The sequence below is a fragment of the Dreissena polymorpha genome, chromosome 8, assembly GCF_020536995.1.
Source record: "Dreissena polymorpha isolate Duluth1 chromosome 8, UMN_Dpol_1.0, whole genome shotgun sequence".
NCBI classification, from domain to species: domain Eukaryota; kingdom Metazoa; phylum Mollusca; class Bivalvia; order Myida; family Dreissenidae; genus Dreissena; species Dreissena polymorpha.
The window spans coordinates 96,474,244-96,496,171 of NC_068362.1; the positions used below are offsets into that span (position 1 = coordinate 96,474,244).

General features: G+C 35.7%; 1 protein-coding gene across 1 annotated transcript in view; it reads left to right on the top strand.

The window, feature by feature from the left end:
• Window positions 1-21,212, top strand: part of LOC127841368 (transcription elongation regulator 1-like) — a 43,043-nt gene extending 21,831 nt beyond the window's left edge. The window contains exons 11-18 of the mRNA XM_052370173.1: window positions 421-539; window positions 1,936-2,086; window positions 7,394-7,561; window positions 13,424-13,618; window positions 14,762-14,941; window positions 15,654-15,737; window positions 19,180-19,341; window positions 19,650-21,212. Of these exons, the coding sequence (XP_052226133.1) occupies window positions 421-539; window positions 1,936-2,086; window positions 7,394-7,561; window positions 13,424-13,618; window positions 14,762-14,941; window positions 15,654-15,737; window positions 19,180-19,341; window positions 19,650-19,790 (1,200 nt within the window). The 3' untranslated portion in view covers window positions 19,791-21,212. The remainder of the gene's footprint in view (window positions 1-420; window positions 540-1,935; window positions 2,087-7,393; window positions 7,562-13,423; window positions 13,619-14,761; window positions 14,942-15,653; window positions 15,738-19,179; window positions 19,342-19,649) is intronic.
• Window positions 21,213-21,928: the final 716 nt, after the last annotated feature.

Genomic DNA, 21,928 nt, shown 5'->3' on the forward strand with positions numbered 1-21,928 from the left:
CAGTATGTTGGCACTTTGGGTTTTTGGTCTTTAACTCAACCAGTTTATATCTGTTACTCAACCAGTTTTTATCTCATGGTCACCAAACTTTCTTTTTGTGAATGGCAGGGTATTGTTTTGTATAAACCTTTTCTAAGGACAAGCTTCCAAGCCTTTTGTTACTGGCCTTATTCCATCATTTATCATCGTGTTTCATAAATAACTAATGAGGAGACGACACTTTCCCCTCATGTGGAATTTTTTGGATAAAGTCTCTTCTCCTTCAGTCTAGGCGGAGAGTGCAGACTGCACTGGCTATTCTGGGATGACACTTTATGGACAAGCATTAGACCCAGTTTTCCCTGTACAAGGCTCATATAATTCCTTTGTTGGCAAAACATTTAACAACTCCATACTCCATGTGACTGTGTTTGTGTGCAGGTGTTTGAGCAGTACGTGAAGGAGCGAGCCGAGGAGGAGAAGCAGGAGAAACACCGGAGACTGAGGGAGAAGAGGAACGCCTTTAAACAGCTGCTGGAGGAGGCCAAACTACATGGAAAGTGAGTGCAGCAGGCAGTCCAGGGCACGTTTGAACTAAACAATTCTTAGACTTAACTCTAAGAATAAAGAATATTCTTTAAATTGGAATAATTTAGAATTACTTTTAATTTTGAGTCAAATTTGGCATAAGCCACCTCTATTTTCTTCATTTGCACGTGGAATATCTATGTAGTCAGTATATATTGATATATATATATATATATATTATATATTATTTTTAACCAGGTTTTCCGAAGGAAAAAACTGGTTATTAGATTGTGAATGCGGGCGGGCTGGCTGGCTGGCGGGCGGGCGGAACAAGCTTGTCCGGGCCATAACTATGTCGTTCATTGTCAGATTTTAAAATCATTTGGCACATTTGTTCACCACCATTGGACGGTGTGTCGCGCGAAATAATTACGTCGATATCTCCAAGGTCAAGGTCACACTTTGAGTTCAAAGGTCAAAAATGGCCATAAATGAGCTTGTCCGGGCCATAACTATGTCATTCATTGTGAGATTTTAAAATCATTTGGCACATTTGTTCACCATCATGGGACGGTGTGTCTCACGAAAGAATCACATTAATATCTCCAATGTCAAGGTCGCCACGACTAAAAATAGATTTATTTCGAAACAAACTTACAAAGGGGGTTAATTTTGTTTGTTCATTTCAAAAGTTCAGTTTGAGTTGTCTCCCTTTATCAATTTTTGTTCACAATGAAAACCTGGTTTTGTGACAATTTTGTCCCTTGTTTATATATTTTTCTAGTTTCTAAGTAAATTCTCTATTCTTAAGTCTGCTGAATAGCCTTAGAGTGGGGTGGGGGTATTCTTTACATTAAAAGCAACCATCCAAACAGCAGTTTGACCAAACAAGCAACTATGCTTGTAATATTGCTTGAAATCAAGAAAATGTTACCAGCCAGCTTGCATAAAACTGAAACTCGGAGAAAGCGAGATTCAAAGATAACCAGATCAAGGCTTGTGTTCAGTTTTCATGAAGCTGTGCACTCTGTAAAAAGTTTGTCCTTCTGATCCCTGGTTGATGGAACAACTAGGGTTTATACCACTAGGTGAATTTGCCTATTTACTTTGTAATTACAAAATATATGGACTCGGGCCTGATAAATATTTCAAATATGTATACTAGTTGTGGTTTCTGTATTATATGGCTACCTAAAAAATGCTCCATCTCAAAAACTATTCCCGGGTTGTTGTTTATATATTTTGACAGCAAAACCAATTGTTAACAAACAAAAAGGCATGTCATAATCATAATATTGTCTTCATTTTATGTGGTCTTTTTTCAAGTTTAATTTAATTTACAAGAAATATCTGATCTTATTAGGCCTTTGTGAACAAATGTTTAAATTTGTTGAAATCTAAATAACCCAGCAATTTTTTTGTTTGCAGGTCTTCATTCAGCGACTTTGCGAGCAAGTTCGGGAAAGAGGAGCGTTTTAAGGCGATCGAGAAGATGCGGGAGCGCGAGTCGATCTTCAGCGACTTTGTGTCAGACGTACGGAAGAAGGAGAAGGAGGAGAAATCACAGCAGAAAGAAAAGGTAGGGGCTGGAATCCTACAGGTCGGTGAATGTTGCAGCTGTAACAGATCCTGGGGCCCATCCGGTCAAACATCTTACGACAAGTTTAACTTACTCCTGGATTTTTATCAACTAGACATATCTATTAGCTTAAGATCCATGTATTGATTAACGTTTAATGAAATATACCATTAGAATGAATGTGATTAAAGAAGTTCAGTAATCTGAGATGTTTTTTTATAGCAGATTTGCCTCTTTGAAAGTGGTGTGATTTAAATATGTCATACGATGTTTAATAAGATGGGTACCAGAAGCTCTTCTGTACACTTTATTTACAATCTGAAGCCTACCTATTGTCAGGGTTTCACTTGTTCATTCTTTCTCACTTATGTGTATTATGGCAAGTATAAAATAGATAGTTTAAGCTTAAAAGTTGATTAATCTGAATTGCTGTTAAAGTAAACTTCTTTTTGCTAACAATGATAAAAACTATTCTCATTATAGTTTATTTGAATAAACTACTAAAATTCTGAAAGTGTACAAAGGGCTTCAAGGGTTAACGATTTTTTTATTTCAGCTTTAATTTATTATAAATGTATGTCTTTTGACCCTGAATACGGATAATATGTTTTTTTTCAGTCTGACCATTTAACGTTTTTCTTTCAGTTGGTTACAGAAGTGTTGTCTAATTGTTGATATGAGTATGTTCTATGTCAAATAATTACACAAAAGTCTGGTGTATCAACATGTAAAATACTTAAACAGAAGAGTTTTTCCAGAAGCTATACATGTATAACAAATGTTACTCGTGTTTTGATTTCCATACATAGGCCTATTAGATTTCATAAAATGAACAAAACTATTTGATGCAAATATATTTCCTGCTCTGATTTTTCATATATTAAATAAATCGTGTTTAAACAGCAATATTATAATTTTATATTGTTGCAGGGAATGACTTTCAGTAAATGGGTTTTATTTCCGTTATAAATAAATATACACACTATTAATTCAATACTTGGCATATTAGAATTTTGTTGTCTTCATTAAGTCAGTGTTTTTTTCTCACCATTTTGTGAATGGGGCAGGGTCCCTTTGGATTGGGAAAATTTGTGGCATTTTAACTGAAATAATGTATGAACGCATTATGATTAACGTATTGAAATCATCAATGAATAGCACATTTTTTATCTGTTTATTTATAAAAGTGCAAGGTATTTTACTATTTCATTACTCCATTTTGGTATTCACACATAAAGCACACTTAAATGTATATCAATATCTACAATAAGCTATTGGAACCAAAGTATCCTTGACAATGAAACATATCAGCATGCGGCAGCAGAAATTGGCTCCAGAAAATTCAGAGCCAGTATGAGCCCTGTATTTTCTAGTTTGGTTGTGTTTGTTGTTTTTTTTCCAAAAAGTTAGAACTAATGCTTATTTACTGAAGGTCATTCAATCCTCATTTACTTCACAAATTGCATGTGTAACTTATTCCCTCTCAGTACGGTATTTCATTTGTGAAAGAAGTAATTTGCATTAAACTTGTTTATCTGCATTCATATGGTTGTAAAGTTTGTCATGTTCTAAAATTAAGGCATATTGATATTTTGCTTGAATATTATATAATATATATTTCTCTATATTTAATAAGTATTATTTTGGAAATAAATTATTGTTTTGAATTACTCACAACCTTCGATATCAAAACATATATATTTCTACAATATCTCTGTTTTGTGAAAAAGCTTTGATTTGTTTACAAGTTCATATTTATTTAATCTGTTTAATATCCTAAATAACTTGTATCAATTCAGCATTTTAAATGCTCCATCATATTTTTGTCATTGTGGTTTTACCTTACTAATGAAGCCCTGAAATGTTTGTTTATAACGGTTATTTTTTCCATCACTATGCAAGATACTAATGTTTAATATTGCTGTTATATCACTTTTGACCAAGCCGACCCCCCTCAACATGGCGTTGAAAATACGTCCAGACCATGTAGCATTCCTGCTGTGTGCACGTTTCGACATCAGTCGTAAATGACTGGATCGCGTTTTCCCAACGTGAAGGGTCCAGGGTTTGTTATCACCGGTACTGATACCTTCTAAATGTTGAGAAATGATTTTTATGAATATTTGTGTCTATCAACATATGTTTTGCAATATTTTTTTATATTCTTGTGTGTCTTTAACTATAAATTGTAATATACTACAGTTGATGTTTAGTCTCATTAGGTTAGGTATTAAACAGTTATTTTCAGCCTTGATAGAAATAACTTCAATCTTTCTTTTCATACCTTTTATGTTTTTAAATGCTATTAAAGGGTTATAAATCATATGTGATCTGGTTGGTTGCATAAGTAATTTAATGAAAAAGGCTAACACTGTCTGATAGCTTTACTATGGCTTAAGAAGAAAAAGTTAATGAAACTCAACAAAAACTACTTGAAAAATCTGTTGTCTTTCAATCATCCTTTTAATGCTGTTTATATTGAATAAGTTTGGAATTGTATCTATGTTTTCGGACACTTATAGATTTTATGTTTGTGTGTAAGATTTTATAAGTCATGAAACCTAATTGGTATGTCCGAAAACATAGAATCTACGATATATTTGTCTAGGACAATATTGAGGTTCATAAATTTATGACATTAGCATGTATACTGTAAAAAAATAAATATATATATATATAATCATGTATATATTGTAGGCATTATTTCGTAAGAATACTTCATTTTTTTGCAATAACCTTTTTTCAAATCAAGTTGTGAAATATAAGAGCAGAAACATTTCAAATCACAACCCATTTTCTTAAGATTAAGAAGCTTGGTCACAAAGACGGAATTCAAGCCAATTTTGAGTCAAGGTGTCCGAAAACATAGATTGAATAATTAGGTTCATCAAAAAAATTATGTTTCAACATGTGCTTTTCTTCAATGAAAACATTCGTGTTTAGTAATAGCACATTTTTCAGAAGTCCCGAAGCAAAGATTTAACTGCAAATTGCTGTAGTCTCACATTGAATTGAATTCAGCAGGTAATGTCAAGTGTGATAAACATACAGGTTAATTTATTGATGTCTTATGGGAGTTTCATTTGGGATAATTATAATTTATATTTTTAGAAACGTTTTATGTATTTGGTACTGAAAGTAAAGGTTAATTTGACCTACATGTTTTGCTCTGTAGCATACATAGAATACTGTCCTTATGTTACTTTATTAATCTTTTAATCAAAATGACATCTGTTGTGATATTGTAAAATTGTTCAACGGTGCCATGTTATATGGTACCATAGAATAAAGCTTCAGTTTGTTTATTTGATTGTAAATTTTTACTCATCATATAAATCATATGTTTTAAAACTACATTTGTGCCTTTTAAATATTGTAATTTGCAGCTAATATGTGACAAGGTTTAGCAAATATTTTACTGTCTACAGAACATTATATTTTTGCTTGTGAAACTGGTTTCTTTTATTTGTCTTTAATTAGTGTTACATTAAAAGTATCATCCAGTTTATATATAACGTACCTTGACACATATTAATATAACAGCCTCCTGTTTTACAAATCTCTGAAAAAAAATACTGAAGTAGGCATTGATATATTTAAGTGAGGCTTTCATGATTATACAATTATTGGCCTTGTCAATGACCTTGCTTAATTTTGTCCAAGGCATATTTTGACTTAAATATGAAGTATCAAGATGAAACTTCATTGGTATAAAGCCTGCCTTGTAGGAAAAACAGTTCTTAAAACTGTACTGCCAATGCCTTCAGACAAAATTGCATAAGGATGTGGGGGTACAACAGTATCAGTTCTATTTTTTTACAAAATCTGGCATTAGTATGCAGCAAGTTACTTGACATTAATACAAAAATCAACAACATAATTATGTTGTTTAGCATGAAATTCAATCTTATTGCAAAAACGGACTTGTTTATTTCACTCATGATTTTTGTCTTGTCCAGTCTTCAATGGTCAGTATTATACAATTTTCTTTACAGGTTAACTGACCTTTTATTTCAGGAGTGAAGGCCAGACAAGACTTACAAACAGGAGGCTGTTCACTAATTTCCGTGTTTATTGCAGCATAACTTCTTCATTAACATAATCGTTATATTATATTAATGATTTAGTCCTGAATGCAAAATAACATTTAATTGTGAATGATTAAGCTCATTCCTTAAAATATAAATGAATTAATGAGTGATGAATGTATGAATTACTCCTTCAATATTTTGTTTGGAAAATATTTCTAAAAATTATCGACATCTGCACTAAAACTGGATATTAAGTTTATTTTCACTTTATGAGCATGGAAATGGTAGAATGTTTTCCTTTATGCACATATGTCTATTGCACACAAAAAGTTTTGCTTGAGAAAAGGCATTTCATTTCATTATGTCTTCAACTCAGTCCACAGTGCAAAAAAAGTGCATGAATGGTTAATATTTAACCATGGAACATGCTCTCATCATTAAAGAGTTCAACAAGAACATTGCTCACATATTGATATTGATGTGTGGAAAGATCTGGAGTAGAGTATCATGTTGCTACGCCCTGCTCATTTTTGGTCACCCTCGCTCTCTCTCTAGGTTGGTCGACCAAAAAAAGTTGAATAGCTTCTTAGTTACAGTTAAACCTGTTGTAGATAAACCCTGATATGAAAACTGATATGTCAAAACCAAACGGCCAAGTTTCTCGCACTTTGTTTCATTCTCAAATTTCATTTTTAGCTTGGCTTTTTTCGGAAACCCGAGGTATTGTCATAGCCAGCTCGTCGTCAGCCGTCCGCCGTAGGCTTTGTGCTAAAATCTTAACATTGGCTCTAAAATCAAAGTGCTTCCACCTACAACTTTGAAACTTCATATGTAGATGCACCTTGATGAGTACTACACGCCACACCCAGTTTTGGGTCACTAGGTCAAGGTCACTGTGACCTCTAAAAAAAATAAAAAAATTCTGACAAGCTTTTGCAGCCGAGCGTTGGCACCCGTTATGCGGTGCTCTTGTTTATGAAAAAATATAAACTGCACAAAATACTGTACATTTTATCAGAAATTTGATAGAACTCGTGCTTAAATGACCTGAGTAGACCAAACAGTATACTCTGTTGAGTGTGAAATTGCAATACCCCAGAGGCAAGAACGCCATTGTTGTGATAGTGCCCTAATAGATATGAATAGATATTCAGCAGTACCGTGTACTCATTTACATTCTAGATCTTTCCCTATCAATATCCAAGTGCAGTGCTCCTATGGTGAACCCTGCTGTGGCCTCCCCAGTGTTTCATTTGCTTGTTTTCTGTTGTTTTAGTCGAAATCTGAGTTCATGAGCCTTCTGAAGGAGACCTCGGACATTGAGCGCCACTCTCGTTGGAGCGACATCAAGCGCAAGATTGACTCTGATCCTCGTTACAAGGCTGTTGAAAGCAGCTCACGGCGAGAGGATTGGTTCAAGGACTACGTGAAGACGCTTGATGAAGTAAGTCATCTAACAGAATGTCATTCGCTTGTGTTTGAACATTTTTGTTTCAAAATATTATTAGTCCCCTACCAGTTTCACTGGAGGGGACTTATGGTTTGCGCTCCGTCCGTCAGTCCGTCCGTCTGTCCGTCACACTTTTCTGGATCCTGCAATAACTTTAAAAGTTCTTAATATTTTTTCATGAAACTTGGAACATGGATAGATGTCAATATGGACATTATGCACGTGATTTCATTTCGTTCCTACGTCAAAAATAATGGTTGCTATGGCATCAAATAGACTAAAAATACTGCTGAAATGGTGGTTGTCTGGATCCTGCGATAACTTTTAAAGTTCTAAATATTTTTTCATGAAACTTGAAACATGGATAGATGGCAATATGGACATTATGCACGTCATTTCATTTTGTTACTTCAAAAATTCTGGTTGCTATGGCAACAAATATATACATTTGTTTAAATCTGAAAATGGTGGAATTTCTGACAATGAGTCGGTAGGGGACTTATATTGCTTGACAATAGTCTTGTTTACTCTCCATTATAATAACAAAAGAATGGAAGGATACTGTAATTACTCTTTAGTTTTTGGACACTATGTTTTCGGACACCCCCCTTTTTAGCGAAAATAATTATTTTTCGTGACTCAATATTTTCGGACATACGGGTTTTGGCCATAATAAATTACTCCCAATTTTTCGGACAGTATATTTAACAGCGCTATTTTAGTAGATTTCTGCCGCGTTTTTGCTTATCTGGGACCCTTTGATAATGGAATTTTCGACCGGATTAAGGTCATAAAACCTGGCATAGAATTCCCAGAGGGCCATGGACCATTACAATTGCGTTATTGGGTAGATTACCATGAATACAGGTAATAAACAATGATTTCATTTAACAGAAATGATATTATAAGCTCACCTGAGCACAACGTGCTCATGGTGAGCTTTTGTGATCGCCTTTTGTCCGTCGTGCGATGTCAACATTTGCCTTGTTCACTCTCTAGAGGCCACATTCATTTTCCAATCTTCATGAAATTTGGTCAGAAGATTGGTTTCAATGATATCTTGGATTAGTTCGAAAATAGTGACGTTTGCTTGAAAAACATGGCTTCCAAGGGGCGGGGCATTTTTCCTTATATGGCTATAGCAAAATCTTGTTAACACTCTAGAGGCCACATTTATTGTCCGATCCTCATAAAACTTGGTCAGAAGATTTGTCCCAATAATATCTTGGACGAGTTCGAAAATGATTTCGGTTGGTTGAAAAACATGGCCGCCAGGTGGAGGGGCATTTTTCCTAATATGGCTATAGTAAAACCTTGTTTACACTCTAGAGGCCACATTTATTTTCCGATCTTCATGGAACTTGCTCAGAAGATTTGTCCCACTGATATCTTAGATGAGTTCAGAAATGGTAACCTTTGCTTGAAAACATGGCTGCCAAGGGGCGGGGCATTTTTCCATATATGGCTATATATGACTATAGTAAAATCTTGTTAACACTCTAGAGGCCACATTTATTTCCAATCTTCATGAAACTTGGTCAGAAGATTCATCCCAATAATATCTTGGACGAGTTCGAAAATGATGCCGGTTGGTTGAAAAACATTGCCGCCAGGGGGCGGGGCATTTTTCCGTATATGGATATAGTAAAACCTTGTTAACACTCTAGAGGCCACATTTATTGTCCAATCTTGATGAAATTTTGTCTGAAGATTGGTCTCAATGATATCTTGAATGAGTTTGAAAATAATTATGTTTGCTTGAAAAAAAAGGCTTCCAAGGGGCGGGACATTTTTCCTTAAATGGCTATAGTAAAATCTTTTTAACACTCTAGAGGCCACATTTACTGTCCGATCTTCATGAAACTTGGTCAGAAGATTCATCCCGATAATATCTTGGACGAGTTCAAAAAAAGTTGAATAGCTTCTGGTTGGTTGATAAACATGGCTGCCAGGGGGCAGGGCATTTTTCCTTATATAGCGATAGTAAAACCTTGGTACACTCTAGAGGCCACATTTATTTTCCGATCTTCATGAAACTTGGTCAGAAGATTAATCCCAATAATATTTTGTTATCTCAGGTGAGCGACTTTGGGCCTTTCAGGCACTCTTGTCGTATTCAGGAAGTAGTAGGGTTGTTATGCCCCCGATAGGGTGGATTATAGCAGTTGAACTGTCCGTCAGTGTGTCAGTCAGTATGTGTGTATGTCAGTCTGTTCGTCTGTCCGAAAACTTTAATGGCCATAACTTTTTCAATATTGAAGATAACAACTTGATATTTTGGCATGCATGTGCATCTCACGGAGCTGAACATTTTGAATGGTGAAAGGAGAAAGTCAAGGTCATCATTCAAGGTCAAATGTCTAATATATGGTGTCTGCCCATCCGTCCAAAAACTTTAACATTGGCCATAACGTTTTCACTATTGAAGATAGCAACTTGATATTTGGCATGCATGTGTATCTCATGGAGCTGAACGTTTTGAGTGTTGAAAGGTGAAGGTAAAGGTCATCCGTCAAGGTAAAAAGTCAAATATATGACATCTGTCCGTCCGAAAACTTTAACTTTGGCCATAACTTTTTCAATATTGAAGATAGCAACTTGATATTTGGCATGCATATGTCTCATGGAGCTGCACATTTTGAGTGGTGAAAGGTGAAGGTCAAGGCCATCCTTCAAAGTCAAATGTCTAATATATGGCATCTGTCTGTCCGTCCAAAAACTTTAACATTGGCCATAACTTTTTCACTATTGAAGATAGCAACTTGATATTTGGCATGCATGTGTATCTCATGGAGTTGAACATTTTGAGTGTTGAAAGGTGAAGGTCAATGTCATCCTATAAGGTCAAATGTCAAATATATGGCGTCTGTCCGTCTGAAAACTTTAACATTGGCCATAACCTTTTCAATATTGAAGATAGCAACTTGATATTTGGCATGCATGTGTATCTCATGAAGCTGCATATTTTGATTGGTGGAAGTTCAAGGTCATCCTTTCAGATCGAAGATCAAAAAAAATTAATAAAAATTTTAAAGCGGCGTTCTCATGAAGCTGCACATTTTGAGTGGTGGAAGTTCAAGGTCAAGGTCATCCTTCAAGGTCAAAGGTCAACAAAATAAATAATTTCAAAGCGGCGTTCTTATGAAGCTGCACATTTTGAGTTGTGGAAGTTCAAGGTCAAGGTCATCCTTCAACGTCAATTGTCGAAAAAAAAAATCCAAGCGGCGCAATATGGGGCATTGTTTTTCTGACAAACAAATCTCTTGTTTTTTATAACGTTTTTATAAACCTTTTCAGGTAAGAGAATGCAAATAAGTGAAGTTGTATTTTATTTAAAGCAGAGTAAGGAGAGTACATCACAATACAATTATTGCACATTTATTAATTGGTTTTATTTCAAAATAATAATTGACAAACAAGCATAACATATTTGTCTCAAAATTTTCGGACACTCGTACTTTATGAATATTTTTCGTATCTAAATTTTCGGACACCAAAAAAAATAATTTAAGTGTCAGAAAACTTGAGTAATTACGGTATATTAACTTTAGAACGGAGACATTTGATAATTGCTTTTTATATGCCTGTTTTAAAAACGGGACGTATTATAGTTTCACCTTGGCGGCGGGCGGGCAATCGGGTCCACAGCAGTGTCCATCTAATTCAAATAGTTTTCATTTGATCTTCACCAAACTTGGTCAGAAGTTGTATCTAGACAATATCTAGGTCAAGTTCGAATATGGGTCATGCCGGGTCAAAAACTAGGTCACGGGGTCACTGAGTGCATTTCAAGGTTAAGCAAGGTGTCCGCTCTCTATTTGAAGTAGTTTTCATCTGATCTTCACCAAATTTGGTCTGAAGTTGTGTCTAAATGATGTCTAGGTCAGGTTTGCATATTGGTCATTCCGGGTCAAAAACTAGGTCATGAGGTCACTTAGTGCATTTCATGCATTTAGCATGGTGTCCGCTCTCTAATTGAAGTAGTTTTCATCTGATCTTCATCAAATTTGGTCAGAAGTTGTATCTTGACAATATCTAGGTCAAATTCGAATATGGGTCATGCCGGGTCAAAAACTAGGTCACAAGGTCACTTAGTGCATTTCAAGGATTTAGCATGATGTCTGCTCTCTAATTGAAGTAGTTTTCATCAGATCTTCACCAACTTTGGTCAGAAGTTGTGTCTAAATGATATCTAGGTCAAGTTCAAATATGGGTCATGCCGGGGTAGAAACAAGGTCACAAGGTCACTTACTGCATTTAAAGTAGGGCTGCAACGAATCCAAAAACGGATCACTCAGATAAGAGGAAATTAACAATTCTGTCTAAATTAAAGAAATCAATGTTTTAGAAGTATAATTTGACTAAAAACATTAAACATTTATTAACAAAAAAACATAACAAATTTCTCGTTTTACATTGTTAACAGAATAAAACGAAACCTCAACACTTATTCACTTAATAGTTTGCTTGTCAAAATACACTTTTCACTGTTCATACAGTTTGATGTTTGTTTTCACAAAAATAAACATATCAACATTGTTCGGGTCCAGGCAAGCCCTATGAGCACTGACGAGGTCTCCTGCTGTGGAGAAGATTCTCTCACTGGTCACTGAGGTTCCTTGCATCACAAGATAGCATTTAAACACTAAATATATGACGAAAGATGCTTTCAAGACAATACATGATGCAAGAACGCAATTTGACAGGTCGCGAAATTATACAAAATTTACCTGAATAACATTCCAGCCACAATGGATCCACTACCGTTGTTTTTAATACAACTCAGAAAGACAATAAGGATTGAAAACTTACTTATTGCCATTAGGAATTGCATTTGTAATGTGTAAATCCTCCATGATTTTGACTTAGTTTTGCTTTCCGCGCTCATTACGGAATGTCCAATGACACTCTTAGACAATAAAAGCCGAAGGATCTCGAATGATCTACTATTTGACTGTCAAAGGTCAATAAATATCGACTATTAAACTTATATTTTATCTTTCAAACAGAACCAGTCTGTATAAAAACAATACTCGTGAAAACAGCGCCTGGTTACATACAACTATGAAAATAAATATTCGGAACCGATATTTCCAGGGGTGGATCCGTACCCGCGAATCTGAAGTTGGATCCGAGATCATCGGATATTTCGGGTACCCGTTGCAGCCCTAGTTTCAAGCAATTAGCATGTTGTCCAATCTCTAATTGAAATTGTTTTCATCCGCTCATCACCAAATTTGGTCAGAAGTTGTGTTTAGATGATATCTAGGTCAAGTTCAAATATGGGTCATGCCAGGCCAAAAAATAGGTCACAGGGTCACTTATTGCATTTCAAGGATTAAGCATGGTGTCCGCTCTCTAATTGAAGTAGTTTTCATCCGATCTTCATCAAATTTGGTCAGAATTTGTGTCGAAATGATATCTAGGTAAAGTTCATTCAATTATGGGTCATGCTGGGTCAAAAACTAGGTCACTTAGGGCATTTCAAGCATTTAGCATGGTGTCTGCTCTCTAATTGAAGTAGTTTTCATCTGATCTTCACCAAATTTTTGGTCAGAAGTTGTGTCTAGATGAAATGTAGGTCAAGCTCAAAACTGGAACATTGTAAAGTTATTAAGTTGTCCAAAATCTTCAAACGGGCGTATCTTGTGACAGTTTGGCACTCTTGTTTTCTTTTAAATCTACATTTTCAAATAGAAAGTGTGCTTTGGTTTTCTGTTTCTGTTAAACCAGAGTTATAAAGATCCTCCCAGAACAAACCAAAGTACTGTTTCCCAGTACCCAGGGCCATATTGAATAAACCTTGGGCTTCAAATGGAGCTAGAATAAATATGTTCAAACTATTTCCTCCCTCAGGAGTCGGACAACGATGAGGATCGTAAGACACGGGAGACTCGTGAGAAGCAGGAGCGTGTAGAGGCGAGCATACGTAAACGGGAGGAGGAGGTGCGAAGCAGCCTGTCCACCAGCCTGCGCGAACGAGAGAAAGAACGAGAACTGCACAAGAAGGACGAGGCTATACAGCTATTTAACGCTCTTTTGGTGGACTTGGTATGTTTTTAACCAGGTGTCCTGAATTGTCTCCCTTTATCAGACTTTCAAATAGAAAACCTGGTTTTGTGACAATTATGTCCCTTGTGGTGGTGTTGGTATTTTAATATGCAACATTTTAAATGAAACAACTTCCAGCTCAGAACAAATAACTTGACATTTATCATAAAATTATTTCTACTGCTATTCTTCCTTATCCCCTGATTCATGTCTCAAGTCTCCTCTGTGTTTTGTAATGAGATGGCTTGTTGACAAATAGTTACCAATAGTTACAGGATTGCTTTCCATTTGATATAGAATTGGCACAGGGAGTGCAGATGTTCAACAGTACGTCTGTCTTAAATGTGAAAACTGGTGCTCCTTAAATTACACGGCATGACATTATAGTAAAAAAATAAACAGTAAACCTTAAAACTTAAATCTTTGACAGTGTTTGTTCATTACAGTGTCAACCATGTAGGCTGGCCGCCAGTTATTACTGTGGGGACACCTTAATGAATATCTTACTCTCTATTCCCTATCCTTAATGCCCGACACTTGGCAGGAAGGCAATAAATACTTCTGGATTTAACTAGCGTCTGGGTTGGTAACGAAACATGCCACGTATGATTCTCAAACTTGTGATCTTTCACTCAATAAGCAACTGCATGGGTCACTATGCAATCAAGAAAGTATAGAAAAAAACTAATGTGCACAATTGTATTTTCTGCATTTAGTATTATATACATGCATGTTATAAACATAGCAGGTCATAGACATATACTTTATAAGTGGATATAAACATATTTGTATTCAATCATTCATATACAACTCATTAGTTTCATATTTCTTTTTTTTTTACAAAAAAAGCTACTTTCTATTCTATATCCGCTAAATAATCTTGTGAAAATTAAGATTTACATGTTGCATGTATATCTTCTTTTCTATGTAATATTCCACATTAATAGGAGGATAAATTTAATTGCTGAATTGCATTATGTATATCACAATGGCAATGCAGAATGCGCAAGATGCAGATAGTATAGTATTAGTTATTCTTCTATTCCAGATATAATAGTTGCAGTTGTGATAATATTCAAGATGCGTAACAGTTAAGTAAGGTATAATATTTACATATATAATATATTAGTGTTGCTTTTTCAGGTACGTAACAGTGAGGCGCTGTGGCGTGACACCCGTAAGCAGCTGCGTAAGGACCACCGCTGGGAGCTGGCGAGCCTGCTGGAACGGGAGGAGAAGGAAACGCTGTTTGAGGAGCACATAAAGGCACTTGCCAAGAAGAGCAAGGACATGTTCCACAAGCTGCTAGACGAAACACCTGACGTAAGTCGATGTGTGCCATCTCACTTAATACTCCTACAGGGAGGGTTTTGTAGGAGTTACAGTCTAGTTTGTATTCAGTCGGTAGGTCTGCATAAGTTGGTGGAATGAATTTCTACCACATTTCTTAAGTGATAAATTTTAAACGTAAAAAAAATTCATCATCATGAAGTTTAAATGTGCATGTCATATCATTCGCATTGATCTCATGTGTGTTATGCAACATGCTTGCACTGCTAGATTGTTTGTTGGAACCTTGGTGTTTGTGGGATGAAATCACGGCTTGCCCTAGGACTATGTTTGGTGAAATGTCATTGTATAATTTCTGTGCCCTATTCTTTGCCTACGGTAGATTCCAGTATGGCTGTTTTCAGGTAGGATTATAGGTTAGGATTGAGTTCTATGTGATTAACTCTATATTTGTTGGACAATGATATTAAGACAGGATTATTTTACCTACTAAAAAGTTATCAATTCACATTGACATATGAAGTTTACTAAAATTTAACCAATATCTAAAAGAGAATTATACCAAGACAAATAATTTACAATAAAAATATTCTGAATTACTAATAGAAGGAAGTTAGTTAAACTAATGTATCTACTGATTTTTTATCAGACCCTTCAAATGTGGGTCTTCAAAAGTAAGTGGCGAATAGTTCAATATACGATCACTGTGATGTGCTACATACTGATATTAGTGCTTCTATTTCAGTTGACCTTGAGTTCGTCCTGGAAGGAGGTCAAGAAGATGATAAAAGAGGACCCGCGCTATACAAAGTTCTCCTCCAGTGACAGGGTAATGCTCTTAAGACTAGATTTAGTTTCAGATGTTCAACATCATGTTTTGTTTTAAACTGAGCAGTTATTTGTTTTTTGCGATTTTTAGCTCATCTATTTTTTGAAAAGAAAGTATAGAAAAAAACTATACTCAAAATTCTCAGAAAGTATCAATGCTATTGCATTCAAACTTGGTACACTTACTAACTATCATGAGGGGACTGGGCAGGCAAAGTTAGATAACTCTGGCGTGCATTTTGACAGAATTATGTGCCCTTTTTATACTTAGAAAATTGAAAATTTTGGTTAAGTTTTGCGTTTAGGTCCACTTTTCTCAGAAAGTATCAATGCTATGGCATTCAAACTTGGTACACTTACTTACTATCATGAGGGGACTGGGCAGGCAAAGTTAGATAACTCTGGCGTGCATTTTGACAGAATTATGTGCCCTTTTTATACTAAGAAAATTGAAAATTTGGTTAAGTTTTGTGTTTAGGTCCACTTTATTCCTACAGTATCAAAGCTATTGCTTTCATACTTGCAACGCTTATTAACTATCATAAGGGGACTGTGCAGGCAAAGTAATGTAACTCTGACTGGCATTTTGACAGAATTATGTGCCATTTTTATACCTAGAAAATTGAAAATTTGGTTAAGTTTTGTGTTTTGGTCCACTTTACCCCTAAAGTATCATAGATATTGCTTTCATACTTGGAACACTCGCAAACTATCATAAGGGTACAGTAAAAGGACAAGTTGCATAACTCTGGTTGTCATTTTTACGGGATTATGGCCCTTTTTTGACTTAGTAACTTTGAATATATGGTTAAATTTTGTGTTTCGATCCACTTTACTTCTTAAGTATCAAGGCTATTGCTTTCAAACTTCAAATACTTTCATGCTATCATGAGGTTACTGTACCTGGCAAGTTGAATTTTACCTTGACCTTTGAATGACGAGACTCTCAAGGTCAAATTATTAAATTTTGCAAAAATTGCCATAACTTCTTTATTTATGATTAGATTTGATTGATACTTTGACAAAACTACACTTACCTGACATACCACAATAGACTCCACCCAAACCATCCCCTGTGCCCTCCCCCCCCCCCCCCCCAATTTTTTTTTTTTTTTTTTTTTTTTTTTTTTTTTTTTTTAAGATCATCTCACAAATGACCACCACACCCTCACACTATACCACCCCACCCCACCCCCCAAATATTTTTTTTTGAAACAGTTAAAAAACACAAATATTTATTTTTATTATTTTATGTTTGAAATACCATCCAACCATCGCACCCAAGAATCCCCCCCCCCCACCCCCCCACCCCTCCCCCCACCCGAATCCCCCCCCTAAATTTTTTTTTTTTTTTTTTTTTAAGATCATCTCACAAATTACCACCACACCCCCCGATTTTATTTTTATGTCCCCCACTATAGTAGTGGGGGACATATTGTTTTTGTCCTGTCTGTTGGTCTGTCTGTTTGCGCCAACTTTAACATTTTGCAATAACTTTTGCTATATTGAAGATAGCAACTTCATATTTGGCATGCATGTGTATCTCATGAAGCTGCACATTTTGAGTGGTGAAAGGTCAAGGTCATCCTTCAAGGTCTGAGGTCAAATATATGTGGCCAAAATCGCTCATTTTATGAATACTTTTGCAATATTGAAGATAGCAACTTGATATTTGGCATGCATGTGTATCTCATGGAGCTGCACATTTTGAGTGGTGAAAGGTCAAGGTCAAGGTCATCCTTCAAGGTCAGAGGTCAATTATATGTGGCCAAAATCGCTCATTTTATGAATACTTTTGCAATATTGAAGATAGCAACTTGATATTTGGCATGCATGTGCATCTCATGGAGCTGCTCATTTTGAGTGGTGAAAGGTCAAGGTCAAGGTCATCCTTCAAGGTCAGAGGTCAAATATATGTGGCCCAAATTGCTTATTTTATGAATACTTTTGCAATATTGAAGATAGCAACTTGATATTTGGCATGCATGTGTATCTCATGGAGCTGTACATTTTGAGTGGTGAAAGGTCAAGGTCATCCTTCACAAGGTCAAGGTCATCCTACAATGTCAAACATCATATAGGGGGACATTGTGTTTCACAAACACATCTTGTTTTTTGCGGGTTTTTTTTGCATTTTTGGAAGATAATGTAATAAATTCCACACCCCCAGACTATACACCCCTCTTCACTCCGCCCCTCTCTCCTTTGTGATTGAAAATGAGAGTCCCTTCACCTTTAAAAAGAAAATAGATGAGCGGTCTGCACCCGCAAGGCGGTGCTCTTGTTTTATATAGGAGTCACTTTGTTGGTCTGTCTGTCCCGAAATCTTGTCCGGGCAATACTATGTTGTTCATTGTGAGATTTTAAAATCATTTGGCACATTTGTTCACCATCATTTGACGGTGTGTCGCGCGTAAGAATTTTGTCAATATCTCAAAGGTCAAGGTCACACTTTGAGTTCAAAGGTTAAAAATGGCCATAAATGAGCTTGTCGGAGCCATAACTTTGTCATTTATTGTGAGATTTTAAAATCATTTGGCACATTTGTTCACCATAATTGGACGGTGAGTTGCGCAAAAGAATTACGTCAATATCTCAAAGGTCAAGGTCAGACCTTTGAGTTCAAAGGTCAAAAATGGCCATACATGAGCTTGTCCTGGCAATAACTATGTCCTTCATTGTGAGATTTCAAAATCATTTGGCACATTTGTTCAGCATTATTGGACGGTGTGTCGCGCGAAAGAATTATGTTGATATCTCCAAGGATAAGGTCACATTTTGAGTTAAAATGTCAAAAAAGGCAAAACATGAGCTTATCCGGGCCATATCTATGTTGTCCATTGCGAGATTTTAAAATCATTTTGCACATTTGTTCACCATAACACGACAGTATGATGCGCGAAAGAATTACATCGATATCTCCAAGGTCAAAGGTCAAAGTCACACTTTTGAGTTCAAAGGTCAAAAATTGCCATAAATGAGCTTGTCCGGGCCATAACTATGTCGCTCATTTTGAGATTTTCAAATCATGTGGCACATTAGTTCATCATTATTGGGTGGTGTGTCGCACGAAAGAATTACGTTGATATCTCCAAGGTCAAGGTCACACTGAGTTCAAAGGTAAAAAATGGCCATAAATGAGCTTGTCTGGGCCTTAACTTTTTTGTGACATTTTAAAATCATTTGTTCACCATCATTGGACGGTGTGTTGCACAAAAGAATTATGTCGATATCTCAAAGGTCAAGGTCACACTTTGAGTTCAAAGGTCAAAAATGGCCATAAATGATAATGGAATAATAATTCTTAAAAAATCGCCATAAATTAGATTCTCTTGTTTTGTGAACACAGCATGCAAAATAATCTTTGTCAATGCGGCACGTGGGGGTATACATCACGTTTGTGACAAAGCTCTAGTTGTTTTAAGTTCATTTTTCCTTTCCAGCGGCGTGAGGCTGAGTTTGATGAATACCTGAGAGAGAGGTATGTGACTGCCAAGTCAGAATTCAGAGAACTACTTAAAGAAACCAAACTGATCACATACAACAGCAGAGGCAAACTGCAAGAGTCAGATGCCCATATGAATGACATCATTAAAATTCTAGAGGTAGGTTGGAAGGGAACGATTATAGATCTGTATTTAAAATGATAATTTTTTTATTCAACTTGGATGTACATGTAATCAAATAATTTCATTGATTAGTTTCATTCGGATTGTTTCCTTAACCATTGTGATTGTGGCAATGAAAATCTTTAATGAAAATCTATTTTACAGTTTGGATCTGTTTGTTGGTATCTATTTCTTTGTCACTTTGGGGATCTAGTGAATGTTTTGTTTGTAAATATTAACATTGGTGTAGGATAGGATATTGTATGAAGTTGTCCATGTAATTGTGTTTTATTTGCCTTTCACAGAACGACAAACGTTATCTGACACTGGAGCCTGTAGCAGACGAACGCAGGAAGATTCTCATTTCCTACATTGATGACCTTGACAAGAAAGGCGTCCCTCCCCCACCCACCGCTACTGAGCCTAGCAGGAGAAACATCAAGTAGCTATAGAAACATAAAGGAGCACATCAAGTAACCAAAGAGACACCATTTAAACATTGCTGACACGTGCAGGCTGAAGAAGGCTAACCAAAGTGTTCAGTGGATTTGCGTTCCATGTTATGGTTGGGCTGTTGTCATTGAATGGAAGTGTTTAATTTTTAATTGGATTTTTTTTCAGAAATAAGCAACCAGAATTTACCTTTGGTTATAATTGTGCTGGTATTCATTCCATGTTCTGGCAAGCAATGGCTGCTCAGTTTTGTTTTTTCTTTCTTATAAGAAATAAATACCTAAGTTAGTAAATGTTTGATGCACTGAAGGTTGAAAGGCATTTTATAACATTTTATTGGAGCTTGACTCATGCAAACACAGGTGAAATTGAATAAATCCTGGCCCTGTGTTAAGTAACAACTGAAGTATGTATGTTGTTATGAAGGGGAAGTAACAACTGAAGTATGTATGTTGTTATGAAGGGGAAGTAACAACTGAAGTATGTATGTTGTTATGAAGGGGAAGTAACAACTGAAGTATGTATGTTGTTAAGAAGGGGGCAAGGAACAGGTTACTAGATTTTGTGGTGGTTGCAAATTGTTCATTAACATTTTTCAACTTGATAGGAAATGTCTAAGGGTCACAAAAAAGAGTATGCATTTTGTGTTTTTAAAAGGGACAATGTCCATGTTTCTGAATGTACTAAATGTTTTAAGTTAACACATGTAGCACTCAGTTGTTATTTGAAAGACAGGCCTATCATTGTTTCTGACATTGAATGCATCAAAATTTGATCGTATAATTGTACATAAAATAAGGACATAAGTACACAATTGTGAATTATCAGAAATGTGTGTGAACATTTGTTTGTCAGGTTTTCCTTTGTTTGATTTTAATAATATTGAAATATGTTGTCTTGCAATTTGGTATCATTAAAGTTATCTGCATACTGTAAGTTTTACAAGTTTTAAGCTTTTAGCGAGTCTTTGCTGCTTGTTGCAGATGTCTGTAAATGGTTGAGCCTCTCTCTGAATTGTACAACTTGTCTTCATCTTACAACATTTCAATAGTATGCTCATTCGGAAATGTTTTATCAGTGTGTAATATTTTATTATTCTTTTGTCAGTAACTGGCACACTCAGCATTTTTGTAATCACAAACAGAACATAGTTTGACATCATGTCGGTTGCATTGTAAAACTTTGATTGTATTACTCATGTTCTATGTTCATATTTACTAACGCAAATTGATAAATCATGGTAATGATTCTCTTAAATTCTGTCTTGACATGACTTGTTTATTGTACACGTTACATGTTTAAACAACCATACCAGACCGACATGTTTGTTTGGTATATTATGTCTATGTTCATAAGCATTTTGTTTTGAAAGACTCTGCTCTGTTTGTGTCTTTCAGAATAGAGGATGAAAGTAATTTGGATGTATGTTGTTATTTCGTTGTTAAACTCAAACGTGTTCATTGTTTGATCCATCTTAATGAGTTAATGCTGGGTCTGCATGCATCCAGCACGGTTGAAAACTATAAATATAGTAAGATATAGTAAGAAATATAGTATAAAATTATTTTTACGGACAGTTTCTTGAAGGTTGGCGAGTTGCAATTTTGACGTCCTTCCGTGTACGGGTGGGTCTTGAATTTGATTGGCCATCCATTTGTATTGGAATTATTGACATCAATTGTTTGTGCAATTATGAATATCGGACATGATTCCATGATAATTGGATACATTATCGTACTTGCAGTAGAAACACTGTTCAAGCATAATGTAGACCTCATTATAGACAATGTGTTTGCTAAAAGGTTGCTCTTTCAAACATTTAGACATGCAAGTTAGACATAAGACATAAGTTACGAACGTCCTCAGCTTGTGTTGCACATGACATACACAATTATAGCTTCCAGAGGGCAGAAACTTAACTAACCAGCTAGTGAGCTTGCACACTATCTTATTTTTATGCCCCCTTTCAAAGAAAAGGGGGCATATAGTGATCGGACTGTCCGTCTTTCCGTCACACTTTGCGTTTAGGTTTCGAAAAATGCTCATAACTTCTATGTGCCTTGAGATATAATCTTCATATTTGGTATGCATGTGTATATGGACAAGGCCTTTCCATACGCACAAAAAATGT